This window comes from Carcharodon carcharias, chromosome 12 (genome assembly GCF_017639515.1).
Source record: "Carcharodon carcharias isolate sCarCar2 chromosome 12, sCarCar2.pri, whole genome shotgun sequence".
Lineage (NCBI taxonomy): Eukaryota > Metazoa > Chordata > Chondrichthyes > Lamniformes > Lamnidae > Carcharodon > Carcharodon carcharias.
Genome location: NC_054478.1, coordinates 75,402,664 through 75,426,410, shown reverse-complemented (window position 1 = coordinate 75,426,410; position 23,747 = coordinate 75,402,664). Strand labels below are relative to the sequence as shown.

General features: G+C 43.1%; 1 protein-coding gene across 1 annotated transcript in view; it reads right to left on the bottom strand.

Annotated features, from left to right (window-relative positions):
* Positions 1–23,747, bottom strand: part of kalrna (kalirin RhoGEF kinase a) — a 1,007,899-nt gene that overhangs the window by 302,966 nt on the left and 681,186 nt on the right. Inside the window, exons 30-33 of the mRNA XM_041200492.1 lie at positions 14,416–14,606; positions 12,663–12,764; positions 10,284–10,426; positions 6,386–6,488 (exon numbers count right to left, since the gene is read on the bottom strand). Of these exons, the coding sequence (XP_041056426.1) occupies positions 6,386–6,488; positions 10,284–10,426; positions 12,663–12,764; positions 14,416–14,606 (539 nt within the window). The remainder of the gene's footprint in view (positions 1–6,385; positions 6,489–10,283; positions 10,427–12,662; positions 12,765–14,415; positions 14,607–23,747) is intronic.

The following is a 23,747-nucleotide window of genomic DNA, read 5'->3' as shown; positions in this document are numbered from 1 at the left end:
GCGAGTTGGCTATGATGGATTGGAAAACATTACTTAAAGTGATGACGGTGGATAGGCAATGGCAAACATTCAAAGAGCACATGGGTGAACTGCAACAATTGTTTATTCCTGTCTGGCGCAAAAGTAAAACAGGAAAAGTGGCCAAACCATGTCTTACAAGGGAAATTAGAGATAGTATTAGATGCAAGGAAGAGGCATACAAATTGGCCAGAAAAAAACAATAGACCTGAGGATTGGGAACAGTTTAGAATTCAGAAAAGGAGGACCAGGGGATTGATTAAGAAGGGGAACATAGAGTACGAGAGTAAGCTTGCAGGAAACATAAAAACTGACTGTAAACATTTCTATAGGTATGTGAAGAGAAAAAGACTGGTGAAGACAAATGTAGGTCCCTTACAGTCAGAAACAGAGGAATTTATAATGGGGAACAATGAAATGGCTGACCAACTAAGTACATACTTTGGTTCTGCCTTCACAAAGGAGGACACTAATAACATACTAGAAATGTTGGGGAACACAAGGTTTAGTGAGAGGGAGGAACTGAAAGAAATCAGTATTAGTAGGGAAATGGTGTTGGGGAAATTGATGGGATTGAAGGCTGATAAATCCCCAGGGCCTGATAATCTACATCCCAGAGTACTTAAGGAAGTGGCCCTAGAAATAGTGGATGCATTGGTAGTCATCTTCCGAGATTCTACAGACTCTGGAACAGTTCCTACAGATTGGAGGGTAGCTAATGTAACCCCACTATTTAAAAAGGGAGGCAGAGAGAAAACAAGGAATTAAAGACCAGTCAGCCTGACGTCGGTAGTGGGGAAAATTCTAGAGTCCATTATAAAAGATTTAATAGCTGAGCACATGGAAAACAGTGGCAGAATCGGACAGAGTCAGCATTGATTTATAAAAGGGAAATCATGCTTGAGAAATCTACTGGAAGTAGCTGGTAGAGTTGATGAGGCGGAGCCAGTTTATTTGGACTTTCAGATGGCTTTTGACAAAGTCCCACATAAGAGATTGGCGTGTAAAATTAAAGCACATGGGATTGAGGGTAGTGTATTGAGATGGATAGAAAACTGGTTGGCAGACAGGAAACAAAAAATAGGAATAAACGGGTCTTTTTCTGAATGGCAGGCAGTGACTAGTGGGCACCTCAGGGATCGGTGCTGGGTCCCCAGTTCTTCACAATATATATTAATGATTTATATGAGGGAATTAAATGTAATATCTCCAAATTTGCAGATGACGCAAAGCTGGGTGGGAGGGTGAGCTGTGAGGAGGATGCTGAGATGCTTCAGTGTGATTTGGACAAGCTAAGTGAGTGGGCAAATGCATGGCAGATGCAGTATAATGTGGATAAATGTAAGGTTAGCCATTTTGGTAGCAAAATCAGGAAGTCAGATTATTATCTGAATGGCTATAAATTAAGAGAGGGGAATGTGCAATGAAACCTGGGTGTCCTTGTACACAGTCGCTGAAGGTAAGCATGCAGGTGCAGCAGGCGGTAAAGAAGGCAAATGGTATGTTGGCCTTCATAGCCAGAGGATTCCAGTACAGGAACAGGGATGTCTTGCTGTAAATTGTACAGGGCCTTGGTGAGACCACACCTGGAATATTGTGTGCAGTTTTGGTCTCCTTATCTGAGAAAGGATGTACTTGCTATAGAAAGAGTGCAACAAAGGTTTACTTGACTGATTCCTGGGATGGTGGGACTGACATATGAGGAGAAATTGAATCGATTAGGATTATATTCGCTGTAGTTCAGAAGAATGAGGGGGGATCTCATAGAAATTTATAAAATTCTAACAGGACTAGACAGAGTAGATGCAGAAAGGATGTTCCCAATGGTGGGGGAGTCTAGAACAATGGGTCACAGTGTGAGGATATGGGGTAGACCATTTAGGACAGAGATGAGGAAAAATTTCTTCACCCAGAGTGTGGTGAGCCTGGGGAATTCGTTACCGCAAAAAGTAGTTGAGACCAAAACATTGTGGGCAGAATTTTCTGCCTGTCAGGTGGGCGGGCCTGACCCAATCTCCGGTGGGTGGGGAGCCAAACCCTGCCAGAGAAGCGGGCCCCGCCACCATTTTACGTGGGCAGGCCAATTAAGGCCTGCTTAGCGTGATGTCCAGCAGGAAACGCTATGTGCTTCCTGTGCAGGCGGGGGGAGGGGGGGCTTCCCCAAAAGGGAGAGTGTGGTCTTTCGCGCATGCGCACGAAAGAGCGCATATCTCCCTGAGGCTAAGTGCTGCCTCAGGCAGATTGCTGACACTTTTAAGAATATTAAAAATAGAAAAAAAAAGTTCCTTAACATGCCCCCCTCATGTGACATGTTCATAATGTACATAATAAGTTTATTAAACTTTTTTGAACCCTACATGAAATGTCATCCTGCCAGTGGATGAGGTTTCATGTTTCTTCTATTGCCTACCAGGGCTCCTGGCCTGTCTGCCAATCTTAAGGTTGGACGGGCAGATCCTTTAATTGTATAATCGACCCTTTCAATGGCCTCAATTGGCCATTGACAGGTCAGCGGGCCCGCAGCTGATTTTGCTGTGGGCCTGCCTTCCTGAAAATTTAAATGACCCAGGATGACGTTGGGGGTTCCTCCCGACGTCACCCCACGTCGGTGAGCTGGCCACGCCCCCTGCTCGCCAATGGCAAAATTCTGCCCTGCTCCTCAAGAAGGAGTTAGATATAGCTCTTGGGGTGAAAGGGATCAAAGGGTATGGGGAGAAAGCAAGAGCAGGCTATTGAGTTGGATGATCAGCCGCGATCATAATGAATGGCGGAGCAGGCTCGAAGGGCCGAATGGCCTACTGCTGCTCCCAGTTTCTATGTTTCTATATAAACGTCTGATCTCACATTCAGGAATTACTTGAGCAACTGAATGATGGTTTTATTCAATTTGGTGATTTTGAAAGGAACATTTGGTACATTTTCTTCCAGTTAACTGACATGAAATAAAAATCAGTGGCTTGTACAAAAAATGGCTTCTTTCCCCACTAACAAACAGGAGAAAATATAGCTGAAAATCATTTGCTGCTAACAACTCTATCTTCAAAAATATGTTTGCAACTGTTTGCAGGACTGTTGATTTCTAAAATCTGTTGATCTGTGCATTAATTTCTAAGCTTGGTTTTGAAGAGTCAACTGGCAAATGTCAAGTCTGGCTATGTGAAACTCTCTTTTGCAGGAAATTCTCTACCACACCCAAAACATTTACCCAAGAGAAAGAGGGCACAAAACTGACATACTTACATGGCAGTTTACGAGTCTAAGATATATAACTATATGCACCTTATTTAATTTGTCTCTTTGTTAAACATAATTGACATTACCATGCTCTTATGATCAACATATGTCATTGAAGGACTTCCAAAGGTTTGGTGTTAACTTAACAGTTGGTGCCCAGCTAGTAATCTCAATGTGATTAGATATACCATTCTTTCTGAGAATATCTCAAGCTGTGAAGTCAGCTTGATTCAGATTCCTATTTGAACTGTTGATCATGATTTAAAACCTTTGATACCAGAGCATTTGGAAATCTCTCAATAATAGTTTCTTCAGATTGAAGTTTTGGACTCCTGACAAAAACATAGCTTTCAGTTAGTTGCCAGAAAAATACATATGATGAACATTCAGTAGCGAGGATGTGAAAAATTAATGTGCCATAACCGATTTTAGCCCAACATATGGTATAGTTAAAAAGATGTGTTTTATATTGATCCTTTCATCTGTTCACAAGTCTCTTTTAATTGTCATTTTATACACAGCCTGTTGATTTCACATTGCTTTTTTAGTATCCAGTCACGTACATTTTTTTTAAAAAGCCACAATATCTGCAGGAAGAGTACAACAGTCAATGGGAATACACGCCTGTTTTGACAATTATGGAGGGGGAAGCCAAGGCTCCACTGTTCTTTTTCCTTTACTTAAGCTTCATTTTTCCCACTCCTTCTCTCACTTGAAGGAATTGACTTCTTGTTGACATATACTCCACCCACTAGTACCTCACCCATTTATATAAGAGTTTTGACAATGAGTTAAGGCAAACGATTCAAAGATAGTCAAGCTAGATTCTGTACCCATCTGATGATGAACACACATTTGTTCCCAGGAGTTAGTGGATAAAGCTCAACAGCAGCTTACTCTCAATTTTGAGAAATATTGTTTCTGCTCCATTTGCTTCACTAAATAAAACAACTGACCTTCTGACAGCATATAATCCGTCATACTCCAAGGCCTTAGATCTAAAATTAGTAACATGCAAAACCTTAACCAACAGAAGATTAACTTAGAGATAAAAACAAAAAAAAACCAAAAAAAAAACCAAAAAAAAAAACAAACGAAGGGTCATGAGGACTCGAAACGTCAACTCTTTTCTTCTCCGCCGATGCTGCCAGACCTGCTGAGTTTTTCCAGGTAATTCTGTTTTTGTTGTAGAAGATTAACTTACCTTTTCTTATGCAAATTGGTCAATCAATTTCATTATCTCAAATGCTGTCACACACCAGTTTTCTGGTTAGATTAAAACGTTTTGTCTCTGGTCAGTTGTATTCTCGCAAGGTCTTACTCAGAGTGCTAAAATGCAGCAAGCCTTGAAATAAAGAGTTCTTTATGTACAGTTAAAATTCCATTTGGGAAACTATTAAGTATGCCATGACGAGTTTTTTTGGATATGTTTTTGGATAACCTTAAGCACATTATTTTCAATATTAGACTAGATTTATTGCGCAAATTGACATTTACAAGTCCTAAGTACTATATATGAAACTGGCAACATGGTGATAAATCAGTTTCTTATTAACAGAATGTATGACTCATACAGATGCTACATATGAATCAAATGATATCTCCAGTTGGCTTCTGTTCAAATAAAATTTTCAGGCAAAATCTTGTTTCTTTTTAAAATGATCAGACTAATATAACAACTGCAGAAAATGTTCAACAGTTAGAGTAAAATGCAAGCAGCAAAAAAATCAGCATTTCATTTTGCTCAGTGAAGTTAATGAACCCTTACAGTTATCACAAGCCACAACAAAAAGAAACCTAGGGTTAATTGGTCCTGAAGCATTGTACTTCATTTCAAAAGAAGAGTCATACGGGTTCAAAATGTTAAGTCTGTTTCTCTCTCCACAGATGTTGCCAGACCTGCTGAATTTTTCTAGCATTTTCTGTTTTCATTATTGTTTATTGTGTTCTATTCTAGGGAAGGCCCTAACTTAAGTTTCATAGGCGAGAATTTTGAACACTTACCAGGGAAAGCTAGGTGAGGTTTTTTTTCCATCCCCACCTCACTATTTTTATCTGTAGAGTACCGTAATCTTTGGTAAGATGCAACCAAGGCTAAAAAGCCCCAACTAACCATTATGATAGGGGAGAATCACCTGCATCCACTAGATACAAGTACCCCCACATAATGTCAACCCAGATTTCAGAAACAACATAACACTTGCCAGAGTCATCTAGAATGAGGCCTAAGCCCAACACTTATAACTCAAAGGCGGGGAAACAACCACTGACTAGTCACGAGTACCCCACTGATATCAGCCAACAAAGCCTGCATCCCGTGAATGAATCAAAAAAACATAGCAGTTCAAATTTGAAATTACATAAAGTGCAATGCAGATAAGTCTCTTTCATTAGAGTACATGAGATGCCTCACTGTTCTTATATTCTATGAGCCAGATTTTCAATTGCCGGTGGCATCGGGTGCACGCTTAAATATCACGTTCCCGGAAGGCATTTCTGGATACTGATGCCTCTGGGTGGCACTCCAATTTTCAAAGAGAGGGCAAGGGGAGGAATGGGGAACATGTTTGCCTCTAATTAACAGCCCATTAAGCTCCTTGAGGAACTTGTTAACTGGCCAGGGAGGGTGAGAATGTTATTTTCAAATGTGATTTTAATGAACCTGAGTAGTTTGATGCAAGTTAGTGCACAGCTGTCAGGTTCAAAGCCCCCTTGGCCTGCTGTGAGGAGGCCATCTCCAATGAGCTGCCAGGCTCTGCACAGTGGGGGTCCATGCTGAAGGTGGGAAACTGCCATCTGCTTTGGAAAACAGCTCCTCAGTAGGGCCTTAATTGTCCTTATTGGCTGCCCACTTTCATGCAGTGGGATGCTGTGTTCCCAGTATGCCGCTGGAAAATTCTTTAGAGGTTGGAAGGCATTGGGGGGCTGTCCAAATGTGACCCCTCCTCTTTTCCTGGTCTCCCTGCCTCCAAACTTTTCTCCATAAGGCCAGGGAAATCCAGCCCTATGATTCTGTGACAAAATTCTAATCTGTTTCTTTCAACCTCGCCAATAATAATATTTACTGCTGTATGGAATATTGCTGATGAATTGCCTGAGGGAAGCCACACTGATTCTCTGCAGTTACACCTACCTTATCACTATCCATGGTATTCTGTGAAGTTCTTGACGCAATGGAAATAGTGTCTGGCTGACTGCTGCCGTCTCCCTGACTATCTCCATCTTCTCCCATATCCCTAGGAACAAGAGGAACATAACAAAATTACTGAATGATCACTCGATTATTCATCAAAAGATGCAGAATGAACTGCACTGAGGGCCTATGCCATGTATTGTCAATGGAACCCTAGGAGGAAAGTAAGTGCGGCAAAATGGGTCCCAGGGAGGGAGGTGGAAATGAGGGGTAGGGGAGATGGGGGTTGAAAGAAAGGGCAGGGGTTGGCTTCCTGTGGGCCTCCCCGTTTCTGATGACAGGTGCCATGATCGGACCTAGGGTACATGAGACGAGGGACACAACCACACCACCCCGCCGCCACCCCGCCCCCCCGCACCCCCCGCCACACCCCAAACGAGGCCAGAGGCAAACCCAACAGGACTTGCTGTGCAATTGGCCTATGTGCCAAGCCCCCAGCTCGCTGCTGGGGTGAGACCCTTAAGGGCCTCAATTGGTCTCTGGGTAGGAAGGCCATCCTTGACCTTTCCTGGCCGATGGTCTTCCTGCCCGATTAAATGCCCCCACCTTGTCTCCCAGCACGCCTGCTGGGGAAGAATAAAATTCCACCCATAGAGTTAGCTTTCAAGAATTATTTGAATTAATTGGCTGTTGAGGAAATTGTGGGATTTGTGCTAGTGGAAGGTGATTGGAATAGACACTTCTTGAACAACAGTAAATGGTGCTATCACTCCAGCTTCTTGTCACCTCTCAAATTGCTTATAATATATGGCTAGGAATGTGCAAAACTAGTAGCAAAATCTGTACCCTTCATATTTTGGGGGTCATTGCTCCTGTTAAATTTTACATTTTGCCCACCCATTTCAGCTACTGTAGCAAGTGACCTGCTGGGCCCTGAGACTTTTCTCTGTCACAGATGTTTCCATGGTCAATTTCATATTGAGTATGAGCATAGAGAAGCACAATGTGGCTTCAAGCTTTAGGAGAATCATAAATTATTGACTGTATTTATTGTAACTCTACTGTTTGCATAAGGGGACATCTTGTGGCACAGTGGTAGTGTCCCTACCTCTGGGCCAAAAGCTCTGGGTTCTATTCCCACTTCAGTATTTGATGGCCATGGAAGATGTGGCCAGACAGGTTGATTATCAGTCTCCAAGTCCTTCCAATACACCTGATGGCAGGCAATAAAGAATAGGAGAGTTTCCTGGTCAGCCATACTGCAGAAGGCAATGGCAAACCACTGCAGTATTTTTCCAAGCATAATCATAGACCAATCCAATGGAAGTCCATGGTCGCCAATGCCCTCTTGGGGCATCATACCTGAAGGAGGAGGAACAGGACTATTTGCATTTGACATTGCTCATTGATCTGTTTACAGTTCACCAAGTGTGAGCAATGGACTGTGGCCTAAGCCAATGTCAGATCCTATGGGCAGAATTTTACATTCGGCGTGTGGGCATGCACCTGACACGCTGTAACGTAAAATGATGCGCGATGACATTGGACTGCATCCCAACGTCATCGTGAGCTCACATGATATTTCGTTCAGCGGGCGCACACCGGAGCCAGCTGTGCGCCCGCCGATAATTGAAAGACCTATTAATGTCACTAGGTAATTAAGGTGAATTTTGTGCTGCCCGTCCAACCTTACGGTTGGAGGGCAGGTGAAAAGACCAAGCAGCCTTTACATTTTCTAGGAAACCTCATCCACGAGCGGGATGAGGTTTCCTAAAGCTAATACTGATTAAATAAAAACTTTATTTTGAAAATAAAAACACGTCCCTTCTTGTGTGGCACAGTCACATGAGGGGGCATGTTTCATTAAATTTTTAATGTCCTTATCTATTTTTTTGAAAAGCGCTTCAATCTCCCTGAGGCAGCTCCATGCCTCAGGGAGATTAAAGTGCTCTTTCACGACCGTCCCTGCTGAGCCCACCTGACGAATGGAAAATCCAGGCCTATGTTTATTCTTCTGCCTCCTGATAATGTGGAAACCATGCTGCATATCTAATAAACCCAAACAAGTGGGCTCTCTGGTCAAAGCCTGGGCTCTCTGCATTTCCCTGAATTTTGGACAAGGTAAAAGCACATTCTGAAGCATAGGAAGTGACTCCTTGCACGTCGTCAGAGTCTGCAATGTTAAACCCAACCATAGATCCAAAAATATAGCAACAACTTTATTAGTAGTTCAAGGTGGCAGCTCACTACCACCTTCCCAAGGGCAATTAGGGATGAGCAACAAATGCTGGCCTTGTCAGCGACGCTCACATCCCACAAAAGAATAAAAAGACAACTTAGCTAGAAATAAATTGGGAATATCTAAGCAATTTAGAATCTGAGTAGGCAGTAATACATGGGTGGTTCCTGTCCCATTGTATCAGAGAACCCATGAAAGACAGTGCAAATTTTGAGTTCCTAATGTAAGCTGGCCCAAACAATACATTAGGAATGGAAATCAAGGCACTTTTGGAGGACAGCAACCACAGAATGATCATAAAATACAAAATGAGGAAGACTATCCTGCATCTGATTCTGGAGCAGCTTATTCTAAGGAGGTTGTTTGGAAAAATGTATAAAATGAATTGGATAAAACCTGTAGCTTCTTGGAAAAATGGCAGATTAAATTTACTATTGGCAAATGTGAAGTACAACACCTCAGAAGGAAAAATAGTTGAGATGCAAAGAACATAAAAAAGGATGACACTGAAAGAGCTCTCGTGATCTTAGTAAACTTGATACTTCATACTGTTAATTATGTATCAATTGTGTGCAGGTGTGGGCATTAACTGAATCCCCATAAAAAGACACAGCTGAAAGTATGGTTGCTGGGTTAGAAGGTGTAAGTTTGTAATGTGTAACTCTGTGAATAAATATAAAAATATGTAAAGCTTGGCTCTAGTTCTGTGCTTCACCAACTGGATTTCTGGAGTATAACACATATGTCAAACCACTGTAGAGCAGCAAAACAAGGAGAATGTTGCTGAACAGTATAGCCAAAACAAGAATGTATACATCAAACAGGGGTCTTGCTTAAACAGTACAATACACTAATGAGACCAGGAGTACTGGATCGGGTTCCTGTAACCAAAAAATAAGGAAGATGATCAAGCACTGAGAACGCTTTGAAGAACAGCCCTGACCCTTTTGTCCTTTTATCTATGACATTTTTGGCAATCTCTTCTTTGCTTCCACCTATCACTGGCCCTCTATCCAGTTTTACCTGTCCCACCCCCCACAAACAGCTTATATTTCACCTCATTTCTATTTTTCTTTAGTTCTGATGAAGAGTCAAAGGGACTCGCAACGTTAACTGTCTTCCTCTCCACAGGTGCTGTCAGACCTGCTGAGTTTTTCCAGCTATTTTTGTTTCTGTTTCTGATTCCTAATGTGTAGTGTGAAAAAATGGTGGGATTTAGACTTTTCAGCTTTGAAAGGAAAAGACAGAGGTGATTTTATCTATAAAGTAAATAACGATATTGAAAGTGTAACTTAAGAATATTACTTCAAACTAAATTGTGAGAGTAGGATGATACAGGTTCAAACTAGAAAAATGCAAATTTGGAACTGATATCAGGAAGTTCTTCTTCACAAAAAGATGTATAGAGTAGGATTTCAGGTAGAGAAGTAAGGAAAAAAAACAATGGATTAATTTAATAAAAACAAGATATAGCAATGTGTGGGTGGGTAGGGATCTTTCTGTCTTTTTGGATGGACACCAAAAGGAGTTAAATGACCTTCCTCATATTTAGCTTGTGATTTTATGGTGGATTTAATGAGATAAAGTAAAAGCCCTCAAATATTGTATGCTTTACAGCACACAAAAGTAGTACAATACAAACACCAAGGAGGATTCTACCTTTTACTGTTATTCCTTTGTTTTGCTGGGGTTTTGGGTAGCTGAATAGGTTCTTTCAGAGCTCCTTTCAGGTGGATAGTTCTCTCCTGTATGACTTCCCGGATATTTTTAATCCAATCCTGCTTTGTTTCAATATTGGAGGCCTAAGGAAATGCACAGGATACTTCAAAAGACATTATTAGTACAGTTGTAATGTTAATTTTCCTGGGGGCTTCTTGTGCTTTTGCAAAGTTAAGGCAGGGGAGCAGAAGAAGCACCTAGGAAATTCCTGGTCAATGTATCAGAATTATTGGATGCAGTAAATCTTAGCAATCAATAGTTAAGCATCATATTTACTTATTACAGAGTATTAAAGATTTCATGTCTCCTTCTGGACATGATTCCAATTGTTTTTCTTCATTGCTATCACAATGTCAGAAACAAATCTTTCAACTTGGAAATAACAAACACTGCCTTAAGTATACTGGAGTACAGTAGTAAAGTGGTTATGTTACCAGGCTAGTAATCCAGAGATCTAAGCTAATGATCCAGAGAGAGGAGCTCAAATTTCATGCATGGCAGCTGGATAATTTAACTTAAACAAGTAAATCCGGAATAAAAAGCCAATATCAGTAATGGTAACCATGAAGCTAATGCATTGCATTAACATTATTTCAGGTTCACTTACGTCTGTTAAGGAAGGAAATCTGCTATCCTTAGTTGATCTGGCATATACATGACTCCAGATCCATAGCAATGTTGTTGATTCTTAACTGTCCTCTGAGATGGCCTAGCATGTTAGCTGGATCAAAAGGGCAAATAGGAGTGGGCAATACATGCCGGCCTTGCCAGCAATAGCCTCTTGAATGAATAAAAGAGCATATACATTAATGCCGCTTTTCTATAATTCTTGTGCAGCTGGTGACAAATGAACTTAAACATGCAACTTGTTAAGATTAGTGGCCAGAAAGACTAATTTTTTTATTTTATTGGCTCTTCTTAACTGCTGCCAGGCATTTGGCCACCAATAAATGAGCTTTCTTAAATTAGCAAGAAGCAGAGTTGGGAATAAATGGGTTATTTTCAAGTTGGCAAACTCTAATGAATGAGGCGCCACAGTGGTGAGGCATCAACTATTTACAATCTATATTAATGATATGGATGAAGGGACCAAGTGTATTGTAACCAAATTTGCCGACGATACAATGATAGGTAGGAAAGCAAGTTGTGAGAAGGGAACAAAGAGTTTGCAAAGGGATATAGATCAGTTAAGTGAGTTGGCAAAGATTTGGCATGGAGTATAACGTAAAAACATATGAGGTTGTCCACTTCGGCAGGAAGAACAGAAAAGCAGAATACTATTCAAATGGAGAGAAACTGCAGAATGCTATGGTACAGGGGAATCTGGGTGTCCAGATACAGGAATCACAAGAAGTTTGCATGCAGGTACAGTAAGTAATTAGGAAGACAAGGTGAACTTTTGCTATGACTGGACAGCACAATGGTGGGACCACACCTGGAGTAGTGTGCGCAATTTGGGTCTCCTTATTTAAGGAGGAATATGCCTGCATTGGAGGCAGTTCAAAGAAAGTTCACTAGGTTGGTTCCTGGGATAAAGGAATCTTAGAATTCCAGGTTGTTGTTTAGAAGAATGAGAGGTGATCTTATTGAAACATATAAGATTCTAAGGGGCTTGATGGTATAGATGCTGAGAGGATGTTTCCCCTCCTGGTGAAATCTAAAACCAGGGGCGCAGTTTCAAAATAAAGGGCCTTTCATTTAAGACAGAGAAGGAGGAATGTCTTCTCTCAAAGGGTCATTAATCTTTGGAATCCTCTGTCCCAGAGAGCAGTGGTGGTTGTTATTGAATATATTCAAGGTGGAGTCAGACTTTTGATCTACATGGGAATCAAGGGTTACAGGGGGAAGGCAGGAAAGTGGAGTTAAGGCCACAATCAGATCAGCCTGAATGGTGGAGCAGGCTCGATGGGCCAAATTACACACTCCTACTCCTATTTCTTCTGTTCTAAACAGCAGCACGTATGTGCTGGTGATTCTTTTTGGTGGCATTATGACATCATTTGCTATTGGTGTTACGATACCAATGTTTTTGTGCTTGCACACTCCCCAAGCTGTTGCATTTAGTTTACAGAATATACCAAAACCTATTTTGCAGTCAGTTTCCAGGAAGACCATTAGGACTTTAGCTCTACCAAGCTCCCACCTATGATACAAAGCAGCTTAGAATTTTCATAAAATTCAACACATAGATGAATCTTGAAAGCATTATTAAGGAACTGAATATGTTTTAAAGTTATTCCTTTTTTGGTTAATTCAGATTAAATGCAAAACCCTATTTATTTTCATTCAAAAAATGTGACTTTTAAAATTAAATATTACCTTCAGGACAGTCTTGTTGTCTGAAGAAGGTGTTCGGCCCACCCACAAAGCAAATTTGCAGGGATCGCCTTCTACATGCTCCGTTACCCCCAACTCAGATGTCTGGAAATTAGATGAGGGGCAAGTATCCAATAAGTAAAAATGAAACCTCATAAATAACTATTTATCATTCTTTTACACAATTGGGATAAAAAAGAATTAATCTCCAGCATTATTACTGGATATACACTTTATATATACAGGGACTGTTCTATGTTTGTTCTGCTGCTCCCCATTTAAAGATCTATTGGATGCCTGTTTTATGAAAACTTGGACCTGCAATCAGGACATGTCCATGATTTTTATGCCTGCACATGCTACTTTCCAGGGAATTCAAGCAGAGACACTCCTGATGCAAGTACATAGATGTATTAAATCAGCTCATCTCACTTAGCAGGCCAGTTTAGGACTTACATCTTTAATAGCAGCTTGCAAGTTCCACAACATTCTGGTTTTGCACGGTTGGGTCTTGAGAGTAAAGGTATTTATATTATAGTGTACCGTGACTGTGGGAGAACCATATGCATGATGTTGATTATACTCTGTCAGGATAAACAAGCCTGTTGGCAATCATGATAAAGTTTGATTATTAATTCATTATTCAATCTTTTGTTGCTAGGCTTGGTCCACATAAAGGCATTTTTTCAATTACATGTCCTTTTTCTCTTCTTATTTGATAATCATTCACCTTCTATCAGGACACAAATATTACAAAAGTGCAACCTATGGCAAAGACACAGTTCTCCTGCCTGTTAAGTCCATTCATCAAAGGCTGTTTAATAAATATGTTTGTACTGAAATGGAGACCTGGAATGTGTGCACAGAAGGATAAGTCCATGGCCCCAGCTGCTGCCCTCTGGGCCTAAAAAGAGCAACAATAAGTGAAATAAATTAAACAGGCAGCACAGCACAAAAAGGTTGGTACTGCCAAAAAACAGAATGATACTATCACTGAAGTAAAAAAGCCTTACTAATATAAAACCAGCATATGTAAAAATGAAACAGAGAATACTAAAACAAGCAGCAGGTCAGACAGCATCTGTGAGATTAGTTAACATCTCATCGAAACTGAAGGATATTTTTGATCAACAGCATATAGGACAAGGAAGGATGATAGAATAAACAACATATACACATGCTTAAAAAGGAGCAGAATATCCTCTAAAACATTTAAATGGAAAGCAGGAGATGGTTAAATGATAGAAGTGATAGTGGAAGACAATAGGAGCATAAGAAGATAAATTAAAGACATTTACAAGGTACAGAGAACATGTGGATAGCTGAAGGGATGGTGGAATGAGGCACGTAGAAATGGAAACTCAAGAACCTAGTGCAGGTTCCAGCAACACATAATAAGCCTAAGAGGATAACCAAGGCAGGTGAACACCAAAGAGTGCAAACCACGATGCTCTGAGGGAAAGCAAGTGTTCTGTCTAATTTTTGTTTGCTGTGTGCGGCTGCTTTGCTACCCCACCCTTTATGATTGAGGTGCAGCCGCGCATGCGCACACGTTAAAAGAACTTTCGCTTGTGTGCACCCTGTTTGGTCCCTGCACAATCGCACTGTTTAGAAGAAAAATTGGTCCTCACCACAAGAATAGATCCAAGTCATGTGCTGTGTGACATGGAATGCTAAAGAGTCCTGAAACTGCTATAAATAATTTCAATTCAAATGGTAATGAAAGAAATTGTAGTCATGTAAGAATTGCACTCACTAGTAATTTGTGCTTGTAAACATATTTGCTATGTCCTGAGGAATCCTTAATTTCTTTGCTAAAGACCAAGGATAATTCAAAAAGAAACAAATGCCGTTCCCGTCCTTTTCGAATGAGAGATTTGGGGTCCCACACTTGGAAGGTGTCCTGAAGGATAAGTTCACCCTGAACATCAAAGTTTTCATCGAATCCTGAGAATAGAAAATGAGAAAAAAATGTTTAGAAAGGCAAACTTTGCAAAGTAATTTCTGTCAACTTCTGGCAATAATACACTTTGATACTATTAAGTATAGAGCCATAGAAAAGTTGCAGCACAGAATGAGGCCGTTCAGCCCATCTTGTCCATGCCAGCCTGAGGGCTCCCAGGTGCCCTTTCTAATCCCAGCTTCCTGCACCCAGCCCATAGTCCTGCAGTTTACAGCACTTTAGGTGCAGATCCAGGTACTTTTAAAAAGAGTTTAAAGTTTCTGCCTCTATCACCAACTTGGGCAGCGAATTCCAGACACCCACTACCCCCTGTGTAAAAAAGTTCTTCCTCATGTTCCCCCTACACCTTCTGCCACTTATCTTGAATCTATGTCCCCTGGTTCTAGAATTCTTCACCAAGGGAAACAATTTTATCCTGTCCACTCTATCTATTCCCCTAATAGTTTTGTAAACCTCAATCAAGTCACCTCTCAGCCTTCTTTGTTCTAAGGAAAATAACCGCAACCTATCCAATCTCTCCTTGTAGCTACACTTTTCTAACCCTGACAACATTCTTGTAAACCTCCTCTGCACTCTCTCCAGAGCTATTACATCCTTCCTGTAATGTGGTGACCAGAACTGCATACAATACTCCAGTTGTGGCCTCACCTGTGTTTTATACAATTCCAACATTATATCCTTACTTTTATATTCTATTCCTCTGCCAATGAAGGAGAGCATTCCATATGCCTTCTTTACAACCTTGTCTACTTGAACTGCTGCCTTCAGGAACCTGTGTATTTGTACGCCAAGATCTCTCAGTTCATCTACCCCTCTCAGTATATTCCCATTTATTTTGTAATCCCTGTAAATGTTTGATCTCCCTAAATGTATGACCTCATACTTCTCTATGTTAAAATCTATCTGCCACTTTACCGCCCACTCCACCAACCCATCTATATTGTTTTGGAAATTATGGCTATCCTCTACAATATCCACTACTCAGCCAATCTTTGAGTCATCTGCAAATTTCTCGATTGTGCCCCCCACGTTCACGTCCAAATCGTTAATATATAATGCAAACAGCAAGGGTCCCAACACCGAGCCTTGTGGAACACCACTTGAGACAACTTTCCATTCACAAGGGCATCAACCATTACCATTTGTTTCCTGTTACAAAGCCAACCTTTTATCCAGTTTGCAACATTACCCTGAATCCTATGGGCTTTTACTTTCCTGACCAATCCGCCATGTGGGACCTTGTCAAAAGTCTTGCTAAAATCCATGTACACAACATCCACTGCACTACCTTCATCAACCCATCCACCAATCACAGAGGCTGAGGGTCAACTCGCAGAACTTCCTCCTACCTCCCGCTGGACCATGACCCACCACTAAACATCAAGCCATTGTTTCCAGGAATGTTACTGACCTCATCTCCTCTGGAGATCTTCCTCCCACAGCTTCCAACCTCATAGTCACCCAACCTCGGACGGCCGCTTCTACCTCCTACCCAAAATCCACAAACAGGACTGTCCCAGCAGACCGATCGTGTCAGCCTGTTCCTACCCCATGGAACTCATTTCTTGCTATCTTGATTCCATTCTCTCTCCCCTTGTCTAGTCCCTTCCCACCTACATCCGTGATTCCTCTGACATCCTACATCATATCAAAAATTTCCAGTTCCCTGGCCCCAACCGCCTCCTCTTCACCATGGAGGTCCAATCCCTCTACACCTCCATCCCCCAACAGGATGGTCTGATCACTCTCCATTTCTTCCTCGAACAGAGGCCCGAACAATCCCCATCCACCACTACTCTCCTCACATAGAACAATTTCTCCTTAAACTCCTCTCACTTCCTCCAAATAAACAGTGTGGCTATGGGTACCCACATGGGCCCCAGTTCTGCCCGTCTCTTTATGAGGTATGTGGAACATTCCTTGTTTCCGTCCTACTCCGGCCCCCTCCCACAACTCTTTCTCCGGTACATCAATGATTGCTTCGGTGCTGCTTCATGCTCTCGTCTGGACCTGGAAAAATTAATTTTGCTTCCAATTTCCACCCCTCCATCATTTTCACATGGTCCATCTCTGACACTTCCCTTCCCTTCCTTGACCTCTCTGTCTCAATTTCTGGTGATAGACTGTCCACCAATATTCATTACAAGCCTACCGACTCCCACAGCTACCTCAACTACAGCTCCTCACACCACGCTTCCTCAAAGGTCTCCATCCCATTCTCTCAATTTCTTCGCCTCCATCGCATCTGTTCTGATTAATGCCACTTTCAAAAACAGTTCCTCTGACATGTCCTCCTTCTTTCTTAACTGAGGTTTTCACCCATGGTGGTTGCCAGGGCCCTCAACCGTGTCTGGCCCATCTCCTGCACATCCGCCCTCACACCTTCCTCTCCCTCCCAGAACCATGATAGGGCCCCCCTTGTCCTCACTTATCACCCCACCAGCCTCCGCATTCAAAGGATCATCCTCCGCCATTTCTGCCAATTCCAGCAGGACGCCACCACTAAACACATCTTCCCTTCACCCCCCCGGCAGCATTCCGCAGGGATCGTTCCCTCCGGGACTCCTTGGTCCACTCCTCCATCACCCCCTACACCTCAATCCCCTCCCACGGCACTTCCCATGCAACTGCAAAAGGTGCAACACCTGCCCCTTTACTTTCCCTCTCCTCACCGTCCAAGGGCCCAAACACTCCTTTCAAGTGAAGCAGCATTTCATTTGCACTTCCCTCATTTAGTCTACTGCATTCGCTGCTCCTAATGCAGTTTCCTCTACATTGGAGAGACCAAACGCAGACTGGGTGACCGCTTTGCGAAACACCTTCGGTCTGTCTGCAACCCAGACCTCCCTGTCGCTTGCCATTTCAACACACCACCCTGCTCTCATGCCTACATGTCCATCCTTGGCCTGCTGCAATGTTCCAGTGAAGCTCAACGCAAACTGGAGGAACAGCACCTCATCTTCCGACTAGGTACTTTACAGCCTTCCGGACTGAAAATTGAGTTCAACAAAACTCTCTCCTCCATCCCCACCTCCTTTCCGAACCCCCTTTGTTCCAATAATTTATATATATTTTTCTTTTCCCACCTATTTCCATTACTTTTAAATGTATTTCCATCCATTGTTTTATCGTTGCCTTTTAGCCTATTTCGATCCCTTCACCCCACCACACCCCCACTAGGGCTTTATTATCACACTCCTTAGATAATATCACCAGCTTCAACACCTCTTTGTCCTTTTGTCTATGACGTCTGGCCCTCTATCCAGCTCTATTTGTCCCAACCACCCACCCCACCCGAACCAGTTTATATTTCACCTCTTTTCTATTTTTCCTTAGTTCTGTTGAATAGTCAAATGGACTCGAAACGTTAACTGTGTTCCTCTCCGCAGATGCAGTCAGACCTGCTGAGTTTTTCCAGGTATATTTGTTTTTGTTTTAGATTTCCAACATCTGCAGTTTTTTGCTTTCATCAACCCTTCTTGTCACTTCCTCAAAGAATTCAATCACATTTGTGAGGCAAGACCTTTCTTTAACAAATCCATGCTGACCATCCCTGACTAGTCCATGCCTTTCCAAATGACAGTTAATCCTATCTCTCAGGATTGATTCTACTAATTTGTTCACCACCGATGTAATACTAACTTGCCTATAATTGTTTGGCATTTCCTTTGATCCCTTTTTAAACAATGGAACTATGTTTGCATTTCTCCAGTTCTCCAGTCCTCCGGTACCTCCCCTGTATCTAGTGAAGATTGGAAAATCACCCTCAGAGCACATGTACGTGGTTATATGCACATAATTATGTATATTCACACGTGGCAGTGTGTATCCAGTTGTGGTTAAGAAAGCGTTTAAACATACTGGCTAGTTTCTAAAGTCAGTAGCAAAATAATCTGATTAGATTTTGTTGGACATAGTAATGTGCAAAGTAATTTCTTGCATGATTTTTGACTCCCTCAATAGACCAGTTGATTAATCCAGTAAGCAGCTGAACCATCCAGATTTGAATGGTCTTGTGTTTGATTTGCCACCTGCGCTGAGTTAGATATCTCAGTGAGGATAGTGATCTGAGTATTCTAAACTAAGAGAAGTAGGATTTGGTGAAGGTTCCCACTGTTGATCACTATTCAGTGTTTCTTGTTTAAAACAAAAACAGAATTACCTGGAAAAACTCAGCAGGTCTGGCAGCATCGGCGGAGAAGAAAAGAGTTGACGTTTCGAGTCCTCATGACCCTTCGACCGAACTGGAGTTCGGTCGAAGGGTCATGAGGACTCGAAATGTCAACTCTTTTCTTCTCCGCCGATGCTGCCAGACCTGCTGAGTTTTTCCAGGTAATTCTGTTTTTGTTTTGGATTTCCAGCATCCGCAGTTTTTTTGTTTTTATCTCTGTGTTTCTTGTTTAAAGCAGATATGAGTGGACATTGAGTAAGGCCTGGATCAGGCTTGCTATGATTTCTTCAGAAGTTTAAAAGCCAGTCAGAACTCACCATTTAGGCTTACTTTTGAAGAATTGCTACTGAAGTGAGGTACTAAACAGTCAGTGAAATGATTCCCAGGTTTTCAGGAACTGGGATGGGTGGAGAGAAAATGAAAAGAATCAGATAGTTGGGAATGAGTCAAAAACTGCAGAATATGTTACAAAACAGCAGGTCCATGAACTGCGGAAAGGGATAGTTCACAGTTAAAGGACAGACACTCAAAAATCCTTTGAAATGCTGATGCTGATGGATCTGCTGTGCCTTTGTAGCATTTTCTGCTTTTATGCCCAGTTCCAGCACTTGCAGTCTTTCCTACTGATGTCTGCTGAGACCGAGTTGTCTAAAGATTAAAATTTATCAGCTGAACGACAGCAAATTGGCAAGCCCGAGTGATGTATCATCTAGAGGGGGGACTATTCAGGATTTTCATTAATATTTTGGCTTTATCTAGCTTTTTACTGGCCTGAACCTTCTGAGAAGTGGCAATCACCATTGTATTGCCACTCTGCTCTAATTTTAATCCATCACACCAGAGCATGACATTTCTGGCTGAGACTCCTGGTCCTGGCTTCTCCAGAAATGCAGAGCGTACAGTTCCTCAAAGATCTTCTTCATAGCTTTGGAGCATTGGGGAAGACTAGCTGCCTTATCCTGTAAATAGAAGAATTTAAATGTTCCACAGCTTCTTTGAAAAGCTACGGAGAGAAGGTATGTGGTTAAGAGGGTAGGGTGGCTGGTGAGTGAGGTGATAGGGTGATAGTTGGGTGGATGGCAGCTGGGTAGGGCAGCAGGTGGATAGGCTGGCAGGTGGGTGAGTAGGTAGGTGGGTGGGGGGATAGTCAGGTTGGGAGAGGTTGTCAAGTCAGAGGCTAGTCAGGTTGGGTTGGGGGGGCGTCAGGTGGTGGGGACTGGTCAAGTTGGATTGGGGTGGGGTGGGAAGTCAGGTGGTGGAAGCTAAAAAGGTTGGGTCGGGGTGGGAGTCAGGCAGTGGCGGCTATTCGGGTTGGGGGTTTGGGTTGTCAGGCCAAGGGCTAGTCAGGTCTAGTGTTGTGGGGGGAGTCATATGGTGGGGGAGTTAGATTGTGGAGGCTAGTCAGGTCAGGTCAGAGGATGGCTTGGGGGTTGCGGGGTGTGGGGGGAGTTGGGGTTTTATGGTTAGCCAGGAGTTAGAATTTTTTTTTCTGTCTAACATTTCCTGGATAACTATCTAGGTAAGGGAGTTGGAACCGTCCAAAGTCCCTAACTCCAACTCAGAGTTGGAGACTTTTTTGGAGTGTCCCGGGGAACAGGGGAATTGCCCATCAAACTTCCTGAGCAAATTCCCACGGAGTCTTTGTGTTGGGACTTTTAAGTGGTCCCATAGAGCATCTTCTGGGGTACGTTTGGTCTCTGACTATCCAGAGATCGGAAGATTTGGACCATTGCATACTGAAAAGGACACTAGCTAGCAATAGCAAATGATCTTGTGAACATTACAGGAAGAGAAATTTATTTGTGCAGAACACTTCCAGCGACACCACACAGACAACATCAATTCATCAAGGGAAGCCACTGCAAGCTGCTATCTTTGTAGCTCATGCAATGTTCATCATTGATAATTATGGACAACATGTTTTAAATAACTTTAATTCTTCTTGTTCTCAAGATCTACTGGACTCTGTTCCTCTCTCCACAGATGCTGCCAGACCTGCTGAGTTTTCCACCACTTTGTTTTTATTTCAGATATCCACAGTATTCTGCTTTTATTTAATTCTTCTGCACTCAATATCCAGCTTATTGTGCAGACTGCAGTGTATACGTATTTAAAGTCAACAATCCAGAAAGCTGCAATGCTATTACAAACAGCAAAACAATTGTTACATGCCACCAAAGCCAAAAAGATACAAACTATTTCTGTCGGCCAAAATGTAAGTCAGAAACTACTTGACAAAAAAAATAACGATTCTGGTACCTAATCTGGAAAATAGTTGTCTTTTGATCAGATCTGCCCAAATATTAAACTTAGTCTGTGGTTTATTCATTACATCTTATTCATTATATCTGTATAATTCAAAACACAAAATACAACCTGATGGTAATGACATCTAATGATTAAACCAGCAATTTGAAGTTTTTGACACTCCAGCTTGTTCCGCTTAGCCTCATCATCTCCAAATTGGCCAGGATAGGTATGCTTTTATGCAAGGATTTATTCAACATTAATTTTAAAATTGAATTAATTGAAAGTCAGGGTTTACGAAATATTAAACTTCTATCTATAATTAAATTGTAAGAAATAGATAAATTGCAACCATACTGGTTAAAACGTAATCATGATTTAAATTTGGATTTGTAGAAATGTAATCTTTTAACTAATGCAGTGTTTATGATTTGAGTCACTTAAACAAAAACATAACCAAAAATGGTTGGATTTGGGTCAGTTAGGATGATACATTAAAAATATTAAAAATCTCAAACCTGGACCTAACCTGCTTCTAACTGATACAGAACAGATGCAGGAGCAGAATTTTTTGCCTGTTGGTTGGGCAGTGCGGGAACGGGCATGGGCGGGCATGGACCCGATTGCCACACCTGAATCCAGTGTTACAAGTGCTTCAACAAACTGTTGCGCTCAGGAAGGGCGGGTACCATGTTGGCATTGGTCACTTAACCCAGCAGGTAGGCTTTACCCCTTGGCGCCACCCCCCAAATCTGAGTGTAATAACTGCATTGAATAATTGAAGGCATATGTCCTTTGCTGGGTGGGCCAGCAGGTATTGCCCATGCCGAGGTCACCCTGAGAGGGTGGCGAAGAGATGGGTTCTGCACTCACAGCATGTGGTACACTGAGACCCACATTACTCACATTAGCAATCTGAAGGAGCTGCACCTAAGTGCAGTGCTGGAACTCCAGGACATGTCAAAGTCAGGGTGATGACATGCTGGGAGGGGAACTTCGAGGTGGCGTGGCACCAATTGATCTGCTGTCCTCTGTGTTCCACATGCTTGCGCCTCCTTGCTATGGAAGGTTAGACCATGTGGTGCCTAATGTGTTGTAGGCAGCATTCGGCCAAGGGGGTGGCTAGCATCTTTGTGTGAGTGTTCAGCAGCAGCAGGGTTAGGAGGCACTGGAGCCTTGCAATGTCCCACTCTGGTTGGGGTGGGCTGTCCATGAAGAGAGTCCAGATACAAGTAGCACTAATCAATGCTGTTCTCTCCTTTACAGGAGAAGAATGCACATAATGCCGCCAGGTGGATGAGGACTGGTGGCGGGCCAGCCCAGTTGACGATTTTCAGCCGCTCCAAGCAGGAGGCCCTAGATTTGGAGGGGCGTCATGTGCCCGGGTCCACCAATGTCAGTGAGGCTGGGGTGCCACAGGCAGGAATGTATGCCCAGCAGTGAGGTCACCATTGTTCTCCCAACAGCCATGGCAGTGCTGAATGTTCAATGATTGAAGTTTGCAACATGGATTGACCATTGCTTATGGAAGGATGTGCGCATAATGATCTGGGGGACAGGGATGCACACTGACATTGTCTCCACGTTAACTGATCCAATGTCCTTGTTCTTCCTTTCAGCATCAGCGGAGCAGGGCCGGGAGGAGGAGCAGCAGACGCCTCCTCTCACACCTGAGGGCCCTGAAGTCATGGAGTCACCAGCGTCACACCATTTCTGTCAGGCAGGCACCAGCACAGATACTAGCACCTCGGTGGGAATTAGAACATCGGCTAGTGTCCCGAGGCACAGCAGTGAGGGCACTTCACAGTCCCTGGAGGAGCTGGCAGAGACAGAGCCTGCCCATGGCGCCAGCAGGAGGAGGACTGCAGGGGTCCAAGCACATGCCCAGTCGGTGCCTGATGATGTGCCTCTGGAGTCATCCGCAACGCAGCAAACGCAGGAAATGCCACAGGGTGTGCAGGAGCATCTGGTGGAGATACATGAGGATATGCTTGGCTTGCTGTCCGTGGTGGAGGAGTCTACACGGACTATCGCCGAAGCAATGAACCTCATGGCTGAGCGCCATGCGTCCTCCATGGAGAGAGTGGCGACTCTCGTGGACAGGCTCCTGCAGGAAACTAATCAGGGCTTCCTGGGGATGCGCTCGAACCAGCAAGCCTTCACATCAGCATTGACCTCAGATGGTCATTGCCAATGTGGGAGATCATCTGGGCATCAAGTTTCCCAGCTCGGTGCCCACCCACCCATGGTGCAGGGAGTTCCGAAGCGGCCTGTCGTCTCTGTGAGCTCCTCACAGGGCTCTCCGGATGAGGGCGGCAGCTCCTCCACCCCTCTGCCAGAGATGGTGGCATCCAGTGAGGCTGCAACAACTGGGGAGATGCCAGCTGTGGAACTGGCAGCTCCCTCCCAGGCGGGGCCAGCACAGGGTCCACGGGCCAGAGGACAACTGCCAAGGTCATCGAGGCCAACAGGATAGTGGAGTGAGCAGCTTTATTAACAAGGCCCTTAGTTAATGTTTCTTTCCAGTAGATTTTGCACTTAGGTATCGAGTATGGAGCCTGCAGCCCAGGCTTGTCCTGGAGGTCCATATGTGGTGTGCTAGCTGAAGGTTCATTGGATTAAAGCCTCCCAGGTGTCCCTGCCTCCCTGGAGCATGCCCGGGTCAGTGTCTACCCCCTCAGCATTTCCTTGTGCACGCTCATCCTCA